The following is a 16,832-nucleotide window of genomic DNA, read 5'->3' on the forward strand; positions in this document are numbered from 1 at the left end:
ATAAGTTGCAAATATATATTTGACAAATAGTTGATCACAATTTAAGAAGTCATAGAATCCATCCGAATACACTCCCATAATCTCTCTGACATTCATGGAAGGAAGTAGGGGTTGCCTGAGGGGATTTGAACTGTCACCTCTGGTTGACCAGATAATATTTGTCTTTATATTGTTTCTATAATGTTAGAGTGAAATGCATTGGAAGCAGGATATCTGAGGTGCCTTGCCTCTGTTGCCCCATAGGAATGGCTACTTTACCAAAACATATGCTTAAAAAAATAGTAACTAGAAATTTCCACACAAATATTCCTGTTTTGCAGCGAAATCCTCTAATGTGCCATTTTGCCACTTTTGCTGTTTAATTGACTAATTTAACTAAGTTAATTATTCAAAATGACAATTTTAATAAATGCTAGAATGAATCATATAGCCATAGATGAGCTGGGAAGTTGTGGAATTCTCTCCCTGAATCAGTTATGTTGGCAGATACATTAGATAGTTTCAAGAAGGGACTGGATGAGTTTAGTTTAGTGGGGAAATACAGGGTTATTGTAAATAGTTCTTAATGCAAGTTGATTCAGGGACTGGTCCAATTTCTATCTTGGAGTCAGGAAGGATTTTTTTCCACTCTGAAGCAAAATGAAGAGGCTTCAAAAGGGCAGATTTATTTTTACTTTCTCTGGATCAAATAGTGGTTAAAAGTTTAAACTTGATGGACATGAGTCTTTTTGCAAGCTGTGTACTATGTATTATTATGAAGTTCGAAATTACGGGAAGGACATTTACCATAGAGACCATTTTCAGCAAATAATTCTATTTTTTTTCCTTATTCTCTTTAATAATAAAACAGTACTCTGTACTTGATCCTAACAAAGCTACAAATGGCCAAATTGTCTCACAAAATGAGCAGTGTAATGTAGTTGGCAATGTTCTATCAATAATCACTTAGGTCTGCCAGGATAAACATTTTGGTCAACTTTGTGGAGCACCTAATCTTCATTCACAATCAGTATTCTGTGTTGATCCTTAAATTACAATTTTTACTAGGTTTCTTTTCCCTACTGTTAAATATTGGTATTGTCAAAATTAAAACTTAAAAATTGATGTTTTTTGTGTGAATCATTAAAATGTTTCCAAGTGAGATGCTTTTTATTTTTCTCAGAGGGAGTGCGACGAATAACAGGAAACTAATTACGTGCTTGTAGTATCCATATGCCATATTTAAAATGATTTTATTTTGTGCAGAACATTTATTGAACTAAAGGTACTGAAAATGTGAAAATATTGCTTAGTATTTCATTGAATTTAAGGTTAATAAAAGTTTTATCTTTATAGCTCTGCAGATTCAGGAATTGATAATGAGAATGAGGCTGTTGATAATTTAAAAGAGACAAATGCAAAAAGTTTCCAGGCTGTTACTAACAGAAATAATGAAGACATTAGAAATATGCTGGTTGCTTATGGATTCTTTGCTGTAATCTGGTCAGTTGGTGGAGTTCTAAACTCAGATTCCAAACTTTGGTAAGTATTCTTTCTACACAGGTAAAATGAGAATAGTGAGAATAGCTGAGCTATTTGTTTTACCAAAACATATGCTTAAAAAAATGAGTATCTAGACATTTCCACACAAATATTCCTGTTTTGCAGTGAAATCCTCTAATGTGCCATTTTGCCAGTTTTGCTGTTTCATTGACTTATAGTTAAGTATTCAAAATGACAATTTTAATAAATGATAGAATTAATCATAGAGCCATAGATGAAATAGAACAATCCATTCAATCTGTGCCATCCAACTGTTGCTGGAGAAAGTGATGCACAGGTAGCAAACAGAAAACATTATTAGCATTGGAAATAAGATACTGAACATAAACAGGTGGTACAAGTATGGGATCGCTTATCCGGAAACCCATTATTGAGAAAGTTCCATATTACGGAAAGGCTGTCTCCCATAGACTCCATTATAAGCAAATAATTGTAATTTTTAAAGATGATTTTCTTTTTCTCTGTAATAATAAAACAGTACCTTGTACTTGATCCCAACTAAGGTATAATCAATCCTTATTGGAGGCAAAACAAGCCTATTGGGTTTATTCAATATTTAAATAATTTTTAGCTAATTTTTGGAGATCCAAATTACAGAAAGATCCCTTATCTGGAAAACCCCAGGTCCCGAGTATTCTGGATAATAGGTCCCATACCTGTAATAGAAAGTACTGTAGGAAAGACGGGAAATTCCCCTAAACTATACTGTCAGAATGAATACTTAACCAACAGAAAATGTATAGCATAGTAAGCGACAAATTAAAGATTTTTGTACCATATTGCCATATATTACAGCAAATATTGCCCTTTTACAACTTTTCACTTGAGCCACCATTTTGTGATGGGCTGTGTGCTCCCTCAATCACCTGACCAGGAATAATGCAGCTCTAACTGTGGCAGGAAGAAGTGTGGGAGTAAAATGTGGCCTAGCATGTATGTGTGCCCTTGGTTTGTCTGTGAGCATAGTCAGGGCCAGATTTCAAAACCGGCCGCCCCCGGTCGCACGAGGGGGGGGTGTTTAGGGGCACGCGCATGGGCGAACAGCGGGGGCGGGCGGTAGGGGATCCAAGCAGCCATGCGCCGTAGGCCAAGTAGCATATGGAGCAGTGGGGAGAAGTCCCCATTGCTCCGTATGGGAACACAAATTTTCAAATTTTGGTGCGGCGGGGTGGCATGCCGCCCCCAGGTTTCTGCCACCCTAGGCTGTTTGTGGCCTCTCCACAAATCCGGGCCTGAGCATAGTAAATGTTTGGAGCTGGGGTGGGGGCCTTAGTACTAAAAATGGCAATTTTCTATTTAAGATTATGACATGGCACATACTACTAGAAAAGTATTTCATATGGAAATGTTTATTTATATGAAGCAGGGTTTGGCATATAGGATGTTTAATGCAAGATATGTTTATGGAAAACTGTAATGTTTAGGGGTATAGTTTGCCTTCAAGTTTGCATCTTGCTTGTACACTGAGATACTAAACTATACAAGCTTACTTTTTTTAACCCCTGTCAGGCTAAAATAAACTAGACTAGTATTAAGAGAATAATGGTTTTTGCAAAGCAAATATCACTACAAATAAAAAGTGTTTAGTTAACTATTGGTCAGTTTTGAAACTGGATTATATTAATATTTTCAATGTTGAGGTAATATTAAATTATTATTTGAATAGCGGATATCTCTATGATGTAAGAAAACAAAACAATAAGATAAAAAGATCCTGAAGAATAAATCTAGTACAGAAGTATTTTTTTTCTGGCTCTGAAATGAGACCAAGCCTTATAAAAAGGCCTTCATCAAAAATCTTTAGAAGCTGACATAATGGCTCATTTTAGTGTTCCAAGTTGAAAGTTATGACATGTGAAAGATTGCACCCATCAGCAAGACAACAAAACACTCAACACTTGCACAATTTATAACTTACGAACACTGATACGTGGAATGCTATAAACAGCATGGTTACAATCTTGTAGCTTCTTACGGCTTTTTAACACACCATAATGGAATGAAAGCATTTGAAATCCTGTTCTACAATGCATTTGTGTGTCAATACTGGCCTTATCAATCCTGTTATTCATTTGGGAGGGCCAGACAATGCTTTATTAGTGGAAGAAAAGTAATACTTTCATGTTTTTCTTATTTTGAAGGGGGCACATTTACTAAGCAAATTTGAGAAAAAGTTGCAAGTTACTTCTTTATATCCCTTTGACCCATGCATCCAGAACCTTTGGCTTACTGTTGAATTGTTAAACAGATTGCAAAGGTTTAAAAAAAAATATAGGAAGGACTGATAAACTTATAATATATGAGTTAAAATGAATTATACTGTATAAATCCATAGCTACTTTACTATATGTTTTCTATAATATTTCAATATTTGACTTATCTTCCTTGCACAATAATAATAAGATGTTTTAAATGTTCTTTACAGCTTTAGTGAGTTTTTAAAAAGCATATGTGACATGGACTCCATTTATCCAAAACCACAAGGTCTTCATATTCCCAGAGTTACACATTTACCTAAAGGGGAGAGTGTCTATGACATTGTCTTTTTTACGGAAAACTATTTATCTTGGCGTACATGGAAAGATCTTATTAATCCTACTAAAATTGAAGACACTGTTAAGGTAAGTGATGCCGTGTGGTAGTAAAATGTATGCTAAATGACTAGTTAGCAGTCACAGCTATTCCAATGTATATAATGTATGTATGTATGTATGAAAAAGAGAGAGAGAACAGTATATTGGCACTGGGAATCAGCAAGTTCTAGAAAAACTGCCCCTTATAGAAAATGTATTTTTAAGCTAATCCAGTGTTACATTTTTTTTTTTATAAGTAGGGCTCTGGTCAAGTAGAACAAGCTAATAAACCAAAGCTCAAAAGCTATCATAGGTTCTGAACAAAAACAACAAAAAGGAGAATCCCAATAATACTGCATTTATTCTTGTGTGATAGCTATTATATATCTGTTTACATATACATTTCCAACAATAATGGGATCCTTCACAATTCTGCTGATGTGCACCTTTGACTGCTATTAGGCTTGGGTCAAAAGGGATTATTTTATTTGTTTATAGAAGGATAGCAGACATGTCTTTGCTAAGAAATGAAATATTAGTTTAGAACCTTGCTTGTTAATTAGGAGAACATTATTATTATTATTATTCTTGTTATCAAATTATATTGTGCTATCTATAGTCAAAAGGTGCATATTTGTAACCTCTTGCTGGCACTTGGACTCCTCCACTGGGAGGATTCCAAGTACCTAAGATGCACCCTTATCACTGTGTTGTTGACCTACTGCAATACTGATGCATATATGATTTCAGAAGTGTATATATATTCATATAGATAACAAGAAAAATGTATTCTCCTAATTATCATTTAAGGTTCAAAACTAATATTTCATTTTTTAGCAAATACATCATGGCCCAGGATAAAAGCCACATTATATCCTATCTTTCATTATATACATAATAGCACAATATAAAATGTATAATGAAAAAGGTAAAACAGTTTAACAGGTTTAACAGAACGAATTTGTTTATTTGTCTGGGTGTATGGAAAGCATCTCAGATATTACACTGCAATCTCAGCATGTGCAGAGATCAATTAAAACCTATTGACATGAAATATTGCATTTTCTAATCTTTATAGAATTAATTCTGTTGCCACAATATCACATTACGCACTTATAATTAAACTCTTATGAAAACACAGCCTAAGACACTTTACCATTTTAATTTGCCAGCCTTGAATGAAACTTAAATTTTGTAAATGTTTCTTGATTGTCCAGTGTGTCTCTTATGAAGCGCTGATTTTGCCTCAGAACAGATATAATGTATTTTAGTGCTGCAATATTTTCATGAATATTTACATAGGTTGGGTGCTCTATAATTGCTTTTAAGGGACAGAGCTGTACAAGAATTTTACTGCTGCCTAAAGGAAATAATAAAAACAGCCTAGTACAACATAATGGCAAATCCTACCATGGGGAGGAGTGAACAGTTATACAGCTGCCGTCTTGACTTCTGGTTCAAATCTTCCTGTATTGCCACTAACAGTGAAGCAGCAGCCTTAACCTCTAAGAGTTTGCTATGGCGGTTTAAAAGGCTGTACTGTTTCACTGAAGCAGGTGTTTTCCCAAGGCAGCCTACATTTTTTTTGTTATTCATAATAGGGATCATATTTAATAAGGGGAAGAAAACGTTTTACACCAATAAAGACATAAAAAGTGTTGTAAAATAAAGCTGTATTTATAAAGTGTCAAGGAAAGATTTATGAATGATGGATTGATGATTTTGGAATTTATCAGGGCAAATAACAAATCAGTCAAATTGGCTGGATTTAGAATAAAGCATTTCTATGGAAAAAAAAAACTCCAAATGTTATTTAAACATTATTTTGGGGGTCTGACATAATAAAGCTTGGAAGACATGTTGTTCAAACTAGCCTATTAAATCGAATGAATTGCTAAGCCAGTTGGTTTAATTTTTAAGGGAGCACTCCCTGCAAATAGAACCGCACTCCTGGACACAAGTGCTCTTAGAATAAGGACTAAAGGACATGCTCTTGTGCTCTTGCATTTGTCCCCAGGGGCTTTGAAATAGATCCCTATGAGCTTCAGCTAAGGGGTATTTTACATCCTGCACTCTTATGCCTTAAATATCACTTCTGCATTGTGGCTTATTTATAAAGACCACTGATGTGGATTTTTGATTTTAGTGGTCTTCATTCAAGAGCTTCTTTGTCTGGAGTTTCTCTTGATGTATGTATTAGTAATTGTTTGTATTTTTACATTATCCCCGGATTAATTAATCATTTTATTCCTTTTCCTTTCTGCTGTGAATCTATTTTTAAACACGAAGCTGGATGATAACGATATGCAGCTAACGGTGAGTGTTATATGCATATATTAATTCTGTTAAGATATATTCTCTAAACAACTGCTTTTCAAAATTCATGTCAACTTATCTGCAAAAATAAAATTATTTTTAGTCATGTAGCACATTTAGAGATAAACATTAAGTAAATAAATGAAAAGTAAATACAAATGATGCAGCATGTATAAGACACCTCTTACCCTTTCTTACTAATAAGAAAGTATTTTTATATAACTTTTACAGCTCAAAGCTTTCTTGAGTTTGCTAAAATTTAAACCGTAGATACACACAGTAACAGACTTTCAATGTAATTATAGATAAGTATTAATTCCAGTAAAATGCCTTGTGTATTTATACATGATGAGAACTTAACTGTTTTTTTAAAAAAGATTTAAAAGGTATGATTTATATATAAACTTTAATGAGTTATCATATTCCTATATTTGCTGACATCTACCCAACATTGCAGGCCTCATCTGCAACCTTTTCTCTGTATAATAACATCTGAAGTACGCATGATATCCAGTGCGTCATACTGCATGTCCCTGCATACTCCCTAGCACTCACACATGGGAGCAGCCAGTTACAGAAGTCATTGTTTCCAAGGAAATTAAACTCCTTAACAACCAGTTATCTCTCATCTTATTTCATATCGATACATTGATAGTTGCACATTACGTATGGAGGAGAATCCTTCCCCCAACCAAATAAAACACCTAAAACATATCTTGAGCATCAAGAAAGTATTCTTAAAAGGGGTTTGACTCACGCACAGTCTAATACAAAACTATATTGTTAAATTATAATTTTAAAATCATATATGCACAATATCATATACATTGACACCTAGGGGCAGATTTATCAAAATGGGAGTTTAGAGCTCAGTACATAAAAACATTAATTATAGCATCACTTGTGAAAACAATGACATTAGCGTTTACCTTTGACGTCACATTCACCCCTACAAAACATGCAGCTTACTTAATGGTTCCCTGAGATAGAGGGCTTGACCTATAGGAGCATCTGCTTAAAAAAGCATTGACAAATCTATAAAGTTGCATTTAATTTATGGTGCACAAATAACTAATTTATCTTAGGCACACAATTTGTGATTTTCATATTTATTATAAGTTATGGCAGCACCTATGCTATTATGGAACAAAGAGATACCTAACAAGGAACTTTACATACAAGTGAAACTGAGTTAAAAACTGAGGTTAAAATTAGTGGCATATTTGGTGGGTCCAAGTATTTTGTACTGAAGAAATTGTAAAACATTGCAAAACATTAAGAAAATGACAGTTACAGATGTTGGTGGGTTAATCTACAGCCAGTCAGTATTATGAACTGTGATATATTCACACATGCACATATGGGTAAACCGTGAATTTGCATTTCCTATAAATAAAAAAATATTATTGTACAAAACAAATATAGATCTTACCACCATGGCTTATTCAGAAACTCTTGAGTTGCTAAAAGTAGCTGAACCTTCATCAATGGGTACCCTCCAGGAGCAATCCAGATTGTAGTAGAACAGAGCTGCTGCGATATGCAGAACTGTCATAGCATTTAGTTACCAACCCACATTTCTGTTTTTGTCAAAGTCTGGTCATTTCCTAGAAATCTTTAATAACATCTAAGCTACATCCTACTAATAAAAAGTTTTAGTGAACTGAAGTTAAATGCATTAGAAACAAAATGTGATACTGTCCAGAATAGGTTAAAAATGATATTGCAACCACAGAAATTATAAAAACAAGTTGGAAACACCAGTGGAATGATATAATTTGAATAGAACCCATAGAAAGCTTCATTTTTGGATTATAAATGAGGTGGAACAGCCTCATTCCGATATATATTAAAGATAAAAATTGATTTTATCTTAAGACAGACTGCTATGCCAGTGATTATAACTGAAACTGCTTTTGGTGGCTAGAATGAGGTCCTGGATAGTATGCACATCTGCCTGGTCCATCAAACAAAGCCCTTTGCAAAACTCTTTAATTTGGGCAATATGGGTTAGGATATTTGACTGATAACATTTAATGTTGAAATTACTTACATGATGTGGTCTATATAGTGAGAAAGATCTAATTTTTTTGAAAAGGCACTTACATTTATGTTAAATAGGATTATTTCCCTTTCAAAGAAACATTTTTACTTCAAAATTGGGAGATGGCTCATTTATAATGGTTATATAAAAAGCCAACACAACAGTTTAGGAAGGTTGAATGAAAGATGAGGACCTGGATAAAATGAAGGCTAAAATATGGAACAGAGGAAATCCTGAGGAGACTTTGCAGGCCAAATTACAAGTATAGTCAAATATAGGTGTAGGAAACAACAAAAAATACACAAACTGAAGGTGTGGCATTTGTGTCACTATAAGATCCATAAGGAGATCTTTAAAATACTGTGCATACATACATACATACTTACATACATACATACTTATTACTAGACAAGACATATATATATACACCCCATTCCATGCTGAATATGTGCACAAACATACAGCACTATTCCAGCGACAAAGATAAAAAAATTATTTGCGTTGACATTTCTGAGTATTATCATCAAGCTGAGAATTGAGATAGAAATTGCTGCGTATTCTTTAAGTTGGCAATATTTATACAAGCTAGGCAAATGTCACCCATGTCAACATGCTAATAATTTAAATATGTTTAAATTAAACATTTACCAGTAAATGAATATGTCATGACCTCATCAATTTTCCCTTGCATAGTTCCCACTAGCACAATGATACTGTTTAGGTTTCCTATCATTTCATGAAATCTCCCCTCACTGCTGTTAGAATACATTGAATACACTGTGGTGTATTTCTTTCTTTTACTTTTTAGAGTAGGGTTTCCTGTGTCTCTGTAAAAAATCATTCTTTATCATAGATTTATGCAGAATGCAAATGTGTAATATATATATATTATATAAAAACACAAGGTAACAACTTACCTTAATTCTTTACCTTGCTTATCTATATGATTCCTCGTTAGACCTTAGCTATGGATTCTGTAGCCACTGGAAACTGATATTGCTTACCTGCTTAACTATGAGTACCTGGGCTTTCGCTTTAATACTCAAAGCCACAACTAAAGCGCCTTGTGCTTGTTATGAATTCCAAGTATGGCTTACATTGTCAAGATTTGTTTTACTAAGGTAAAAGACTAGTTTGTATAGAAATGTAAACCTGAATTAGGGGTACTATAGGTAACAATGAGATGAATTCTAGCGGTAGAACACTATATATCCTTACAGGTTTCATGCATACAGAACTTAATTATAGGCTAAATAAAATGACAACATGCAAGGTATATAAAACCAAAACCCACCAATGGGTGAAACACATCAATTTCTATAGGGTTAAAAGGGGAAGGAAGATAAAAACACAGTACATAAACAATATGGAATGGGTTATTTATATTAACAAGATACAGCAAAGTTTACATAACCAATTAGGTGTTTAATGTAAAAATCTATTTAATATGATTGTTAAAGGGGACCTGTCACCTTAAGAAATAATTCCAAATTTTTTTCTATTGTGTTTGTCAAGCAACATAAACTTTACTTACACTTTATGAATTATTTTAAGCTTATTTTCTTCAGCCTTGGAATACACAATTGCAGCAAGCAGGGAGGCTCCATTTTGTTATCAAAGCAGGCATTGCATCCTGCCAAAATCTTGTTTCTGTGCCAGTATGGGGGGACCTGATACCCATGTCCATGTACTGGTTACACAATTACATGGTGAGGAGGGAGGGGAATTGTGAGGAGTGCAGCAACATCTAAGAAGTTCTGAATTGAAAGTGAAAGTAACTCTCTGCCCCACCCCTATGCCTAAGGCATAGAGGCGGGGCAGGCAATATGTGATTGACAGCTGGGATTTTTAAATGCCTTTATAATGGGTATGGATGTGGTAATAAAAAAATGATTTTGGGTTTCTTGTTTAATTTGAAAAGGTCTTTTATTATACAGCTTTTTACGTCTGGGTGACAGGTCCTCTTTAAGCACAGTAGAAAGATTACCAGTGAAAAGCTAATCTGTCAAATTTTATTGTGCCAAAAAAAAATATGTGTTCCTGGTTCTTATCCGTTTGGTTTGTTTATGACCCTGCTGTTTTGCTGCCTAAAATGACCTGTGCCTGGTACCGTGTTTTGGACAATTTGTTAACCTGCAACCCAGCCGGCATGGCCCACCCCCTCGCGAGGGTGCATGCGCATGCACATGTGGGCTCTTATGCACACACATGGGGGGGGGTTGTTGTTGGGGTAAAGGGCATGGAATGGGGTAAGTGAAAGAAGACATACCAGCCTGGCACCTACCCCCTGTTGCACCCTAGGCAGATGCCTCTTCTGCCCACTCCTAGTTCCAGCACTAGTTTCAATACATTAGTTGCTTTTTGCAAGCATATATCCAGAATATGTTCATGGTTGTGTTCTTTTAACTTTCTAGATGCCTGGCCTACATATTGTTTGTCACACTAAATACTAAATAAATTAAGCACATTCTTAATGTCACTGTTAAGATAAATATTTTTTCCCACCCACAAATGTGTTACAACACATCTGTATATGCTTTTACATATAAGCCAGGATAAAGTGGTAGGCCTCTTTTCAGAAGAGATCATGCTCATGATCAAGGCTATTGCCTAATGTTCTACATTTTCTTGTTACAAATCTATAGCCATTATTCAGAATCTTATCCAGAAAAGCATCCGTTTAAAATAGACAGGTTCTTTTTATAATCCTCTTTATCAAGAGAAAGTGAGGATTATAGATGAGGATATATAAAGGTACTGCATGACCCTATTAGTGTAATGTAAAAGACAGCATATGTATTACTCATGCAAACTGTCAGATCCTTGCTGTCAACAGTGTGCTTAGCTAGTGCTATCTGAAAGCATACATAGACATATACATTTGTACACATTGTACAAGAAAGCAATGTCTATCCAGCATGTATTTTTGTAGCTATTTGGTGCCCAAAACATAATGTTTTGTAATGTGCCCTTGATTGAAAATAAAGGCATTTTTTAGGAAATGAAGATTGGTACTGTTCTATTGTGGAGTTCATGATTATGATAGCTAGGAGGTCACCAGTAACAATCGTGCATCTGAAAAGATTGTAAAGCAGCTATGGTGACTACTACACCCTGTATTTTTGTAGCTGAAAGACTTTTGTATCCAACATAATAAAATTTATCCATTTTGGGATATTAATTTGTAAAATTATAGGAAAAGTAAAGTGGTGAGAGCCCCCTAGTACAAATACCAGAAGATTGGATTGGAGTACATAGAAAAAATATGTCCATTTGTAAGAAATGTGACTTCAGTTTTGCAAGTAATTTGTAAAGATATTATTTATATAGAAATTATAGTAGAATACATCACAATACAAATATAATCTTTGCACAGTTTGAGTTTATTTTGTTATATATAGGCTCTGCCTACATGTAGGAAAACAGACATTTTAGGTCTGTGCCCCAAAAAATATTGTTTGAAAAATCCTAAAATCCTAGTTAATCTATCTAATCTAGATGACTGAACATTGGCATTTTCTAGAAAAAAATCCCTTGGATCCATTCATTTGAAACAACTGCAAAACAAGCAGCTATGTCATCCACATGGATGACCAAATTGGACAGTACCTAGCTGATTAGTCCATGGGCTGATAGATTAGATGAAATAAATGTCAACATAAACATGACCACTCTAAAGGACATGTAAAATGTATTTCACTGGGGGTTGCCAAAATATTAGCGCCAGTGCAGCACAGGTATCTTTTCCATGGGCTGGTGTAGTTTTCATTAAACAGGAGCACCAGCTGCAGGAGAAGCTTAGTAATATAATTCACTGCCCACTGGCACAGCCTAGTGAAATTAAGGCCTTGGTTAGTTTGGTAGAGCACAGTCTTTTGTTAGACAATTTAAATCAACTGAATGTTTTATGGCTTTCTGATGAGTTAATGCAGCATCAATAAGACCCTGATGGTCTTAATTTTATCAGAATTAGTTGAGGATTATAAAAGTTATATAATACAGTTTAAATAGATCTCAGAATGAAGTGAATAACTTGTCTTTTTTAATGCTACAACAAGCCAAAAGAAATAAATATCATTGTTTGTAATGTGTTCTAACTAAATCAGTCACTATGCCACAGGAGACTAAAGATACTAATTGACCAAACATTGTTGGACTGAAAAATGGATCAAACCAACCAAACTTTAAACTGTAAATTTAGAAAAAAATATTTCTGCGACTGCAAATATCCTCCTTGGTTACTTGTGCATTCCTTTCAAATAGTAATTGTAAGCAGCAAATCCATGTCTTCAAACTAATTTGATGCAGAGTAGGATCATTTCAGCCGTCTATTTTTGCTGAATCAGATGGAATTTGCGAAAAGTCACATAAGCATCCAATTAGTTTTTTTCCGTTGCCCTTACTGCAGATCTGCAGGCGAAAATAAATTACAGAAATAACATCAAAAATGGACCACTAAAATTGCTGGTGTATTTGTATTTCAACACAACTGTACATAGTGCTATGAGGCATAAACACAAATAGGGGTTCAGCTAATATGACTGATGGGCTTATTTATCAATTTTCGAGTTTGAGAATTTGAGTTTTTCGAATAAACTTGCATATTGAATGCTTGCTTATTTATTAATGTGGTAAACTTGTGCGAAAAAAACTGGAATACCTCAAATTTTCTTGTTTACAAACTCAAATAAAACTTGAAAACCTGCATTGACTTCAATTAGTTTTTGCTGTCTTGCAAATTTTGTGTGAAACAGGACAGATTAGCTCATTACTAAATGATGGTTTAAATAAATAAAAAAATATAACATTTGTCAAATTATTAACAAGGAATCATAACTCTTGATCTGTAACTAGTGATGGGCGAAATTATTTGGCAGGCATAGATTTGCAGCAAATTTCCACGTTTCGCCACTGGCAGATTGTTTCGCAAAGCAAACAAAATTAGCTGCGCAACAAAAAATTGTTGCCCACGTAAAAAAAATTATCACGTACGTAAAAAAATTAGGTGCATCAAAAAAGAAATTTTGGGCAAAGCGAAACAGGACAGATTCCCTCAACACTATGGGGCACATTCATGAAAACGCGAGTTTGAATCCCGAATGGGACAAATTTGGATTGGATCTGAAAATTTCTGAAGATCGCAAATATCATGAAAATGCTTACGAAAAATCGCATTAGTCACGATAATATCGTATTGGCAATCCGAAAGTCACAAAACTTTCGTACCGAATGATTGTAAACAGCGGGAAAACCTTTCTGATTTTTTCGCACAAGAGCACGAAAAAAGTCGCGTGGGCGTCGAAAAAAAACGCAAGACACAAATGAACGAAGTTCGAATGAACGCTCCGAGCATTCGTGTCTTAATAAATCTGCCCCAATCTGTAACTTTTTATTTTCTAATTGATTCCTGATTTGCTACATTTAATAAGGAAAATGAAAAACTCACCTGTTGTAATTTTTCATTAAATGCATTCCAGCTAAATTTGATATATATATCCAATTTCTTCATTCATAATGTACTGATATTTGAGACCATGTATTAAAATGTAAGATAGAGATAAAGGAAAATACCATGCAGATCTGGGTGACATTATGATAAAAGTATCAGAGCCAACCTTTGTCTTTCATACACGTAATTTTATGTCAAGAGAAATCGTGCTAGACCTGCACAATTGATAACCTTTGTTACTTTGCAATAAAACATATCATGCTAATTTAGTCAGCAGTGCATTGAGCTTGGGAACAAGTGAATTTTCTAAGTATAAAGAATTCATTAAATGTTATCTTCTAAAAAGAACAAATTCAATGAATTACCAGCTTTTCAGCAAATTTCACTTGGTGAAAAGGCACAAAGCAGAAAACCAGAATAGATCAATTTAAGGAAAGATTAAGTATATTGGTTTTATGAAGATCAAATAGTTTCTCTAAGTTTAATGCATTCTAAGTTCCAGTTGCTTTAAGTAAAGATTATCTGCGCATTACACAATTTGACTATTCCATCGTTAGAATAAAAAATGTTTATTTTTGCCTGAATTTAAGGTCTGATATGGTGGAGGGTCTTCTTGAAAAAATACATGTTTATGTCACTCCTAGAGAAGTCATTGAAATTGTGTTTGCATGGGTTTTATGTACAGGAATGGGATCTCTGTCCAGAAACCCGTTTTTACGAGAAGGCCATCTCCAGTAGAGTCCATTTTAGGCAAATTTTACAATTGATTTCCCATTTTATCCATAAAAATAAAACAGTACCTTGTATTTAAGGGTTAAGTTGCATGAATCCATAGTGGGGAAAAACATTAAATAATGTTTAAATGATATTTAACAGACTCAAGTTACACAAAGACCCCTTATATGAAAAACCTCAAGTCCCAAGCATTGTACATAATAGATCCTATAATTGTACTCATGAAGGCAGTACATTATGCAGAGTGTAGTCAGAGGCCAATTTACAAGTTTTTTGTCCACAATGCTGCCTTCTTGTCCCAGAATTGTCCTTTTTGGAAATTTGCACACAGGCTATAATCTATTTTTAAAGAGGAACTAAACTCAACTACAGACAATGGGGCTCCTTTCCAGCTGCTGCAACTAGTCTTTAGAGAATGGCCCTGATACCTGTCCTCTTGAACTGTTATGCTGAGTTGGCAGTCCTATTTTCCTAGCTCTGTTTCACTGATCACTGAACAGGAGCATGTGCACTTAAAGCCAGGGCCACTTTTATCATAAGGCAAGGTGAGCAGCCAGTTGCTAGAGGTGAAACAAAAATGGAAATGCAGCTCTTTTAGTGCAAGCAGTGCATAGCACTCTCTGTATTAGCTATGTGACCCACTCTGATGTCAGAGATATAAACATAGGTGTGGAGCGGGTGGCATTGGGTCTGTTGCCTCTGGTGGCAGCTGCCCCAGAAATATCTCTGCTGAAAGTTGATCTGGTCCTGTCTCCCTTGTAATATTTTAAATAATGCAACCAAAATAGTTTGTTTTGCCCAAGCCAATCTAGGTACCAAGCCCTTATCTAAATTCAATTAAAAGTCTTAATGGTTTTATTCCAGAAATCATAGTAATGTACTAAAGGAATAATCCTGCCCATAATGCAACCAAATTGTTTGTTTTGCACCAACCAAACTAGGTACCAGGTTCCTATTTAAATTCAATTAAAACCTTTAATGGTTTTATTCCAGAAATCATAGTAATAAACTAAAGAAATAATCCTGCCCATAGAGACAGAGAGAGAATGACAGACAGACCATTGCCATATCTGACTTTCAGACTGCTAATTAGGGATGCACCAAATCTAGAATTTGGTGAAGATTCTGCCTTTTTCAGCAGGATTTTTATTTGGCTGAATCCAAGTGTCTGGCTGAACCGAATCCGTGACTTAAAAGCATGTGTAATTTGGTTACATGAACATGGAAGTTAACCCTTCCATAGCCTAATTTCCATTTCTTAATTGGGATTCGGACTCTGTTCGCTATTTGCTCATCTTTCGAGAAGGATTTGGGGTTTGGCCGAACCCAAAAATAATGAATTCGGTGCATCCCTACGACCCTATTACCCACAGTGTTGTTTCACTGTGAGGTATTTATGGAGCCTATCACAGTGGGTATAAGAAAAATATAAATATGAAAAAGCACCCTTGGGAGATTATCCTGTTTGTTGTAATCATTATTTATTTATTTTTGTGCAAAATATTTACAGAAAATAAAAATGGCTACGCAATGATAAATACTGTATCATTTCCATTTTAGCTATCTCAGATATAGTGAAAATCACATTTATAAGAATCCATGTTTTAAGGGGCATTTTTAAAATAGGTTTAAAATGCATTATCTGATATAATGGGCTTGGGGATATAGGTTAACACTGCATTATAACTGACATTCAAGAACAGAATTGTAAATTGTTGTTATCAAGAACAATCTCTATGGCTCTTTTTCAAAAGAAAATTAGATCACACAGCACCTTTAACATTAAGAAACCCCCAGTCAATATGTTGTTGTTAATAAAACATAGAAATGCCACAATATTGATTGAGGAAAGCACAGACTTAAGATAGAAGCTCAGATCATGTCAGCTGTGATCTTGAAAAGTGGAATGATCAAGAAATCTCTCTACAGATTAAGAAGAGCCAAAGTTGTCGTTCAAAATAATCTAACTATTACAGATTTTGTTTTTTCCTAAAAGAAACTGCTTAGATTTCCAGATCAGTCAGAGGCCTTGGCATAACAATATTATTCAAAAAGCATCTAAGTAAAACATACCCAACATTATGCCATGTACATGTTAACTATACCTTATTTAGTAAATCCAAGTGTTTTTTTATAAACCCCCTTCTTCCCCCTCTAAACAACCCAGGGGACA

General features: G+C 34.6%; 1 protein-coding gene across 1 annotated transcript in view; it reads left to right on the forward strand.

Annotated features, from left to right (window-relative positions):
* The window catches only part of LOC100490346 (dynein heavy chain 3, axonemal), a 522,485-nt gene that overhangs the window by 291,417 nt on the left and 214,236 nt on the right, over nt 1-16,832 (forward strand). The window contains exons 38-40 of the mRNA XM_031898872.1: nt 1,336-1,521; nt 3,968-4,163; nt 6,405-6,431. Of these exons, the coding sequence (XP_031754732.1) occupies nt 1,336-1,521; nt 3,968-4,163; nt 6,405-6,431 (409 nt within the window). The remainder of the gene's footprint in view (nt 1-1,335; nt 1,522-3,967; nt 4,164-6,404; nt 6,432-16,832) is intronic.

The sequence above is a fragment of the Xenopus tropicalis genome, chromosome 3 (genome assembly GCF_000004195.4).
Source record: "Xenopus tropicalis strain Nigerian chromosome 3, UCB_Xtro_10.0, whole genome shotgun sequence".
Classification (NCBI taxonomy): Eukaryota; Metazoa; Chordata; class Amphibia; order Anura; family Pipidae; genus Xenopus; species Xenopus tropicalis.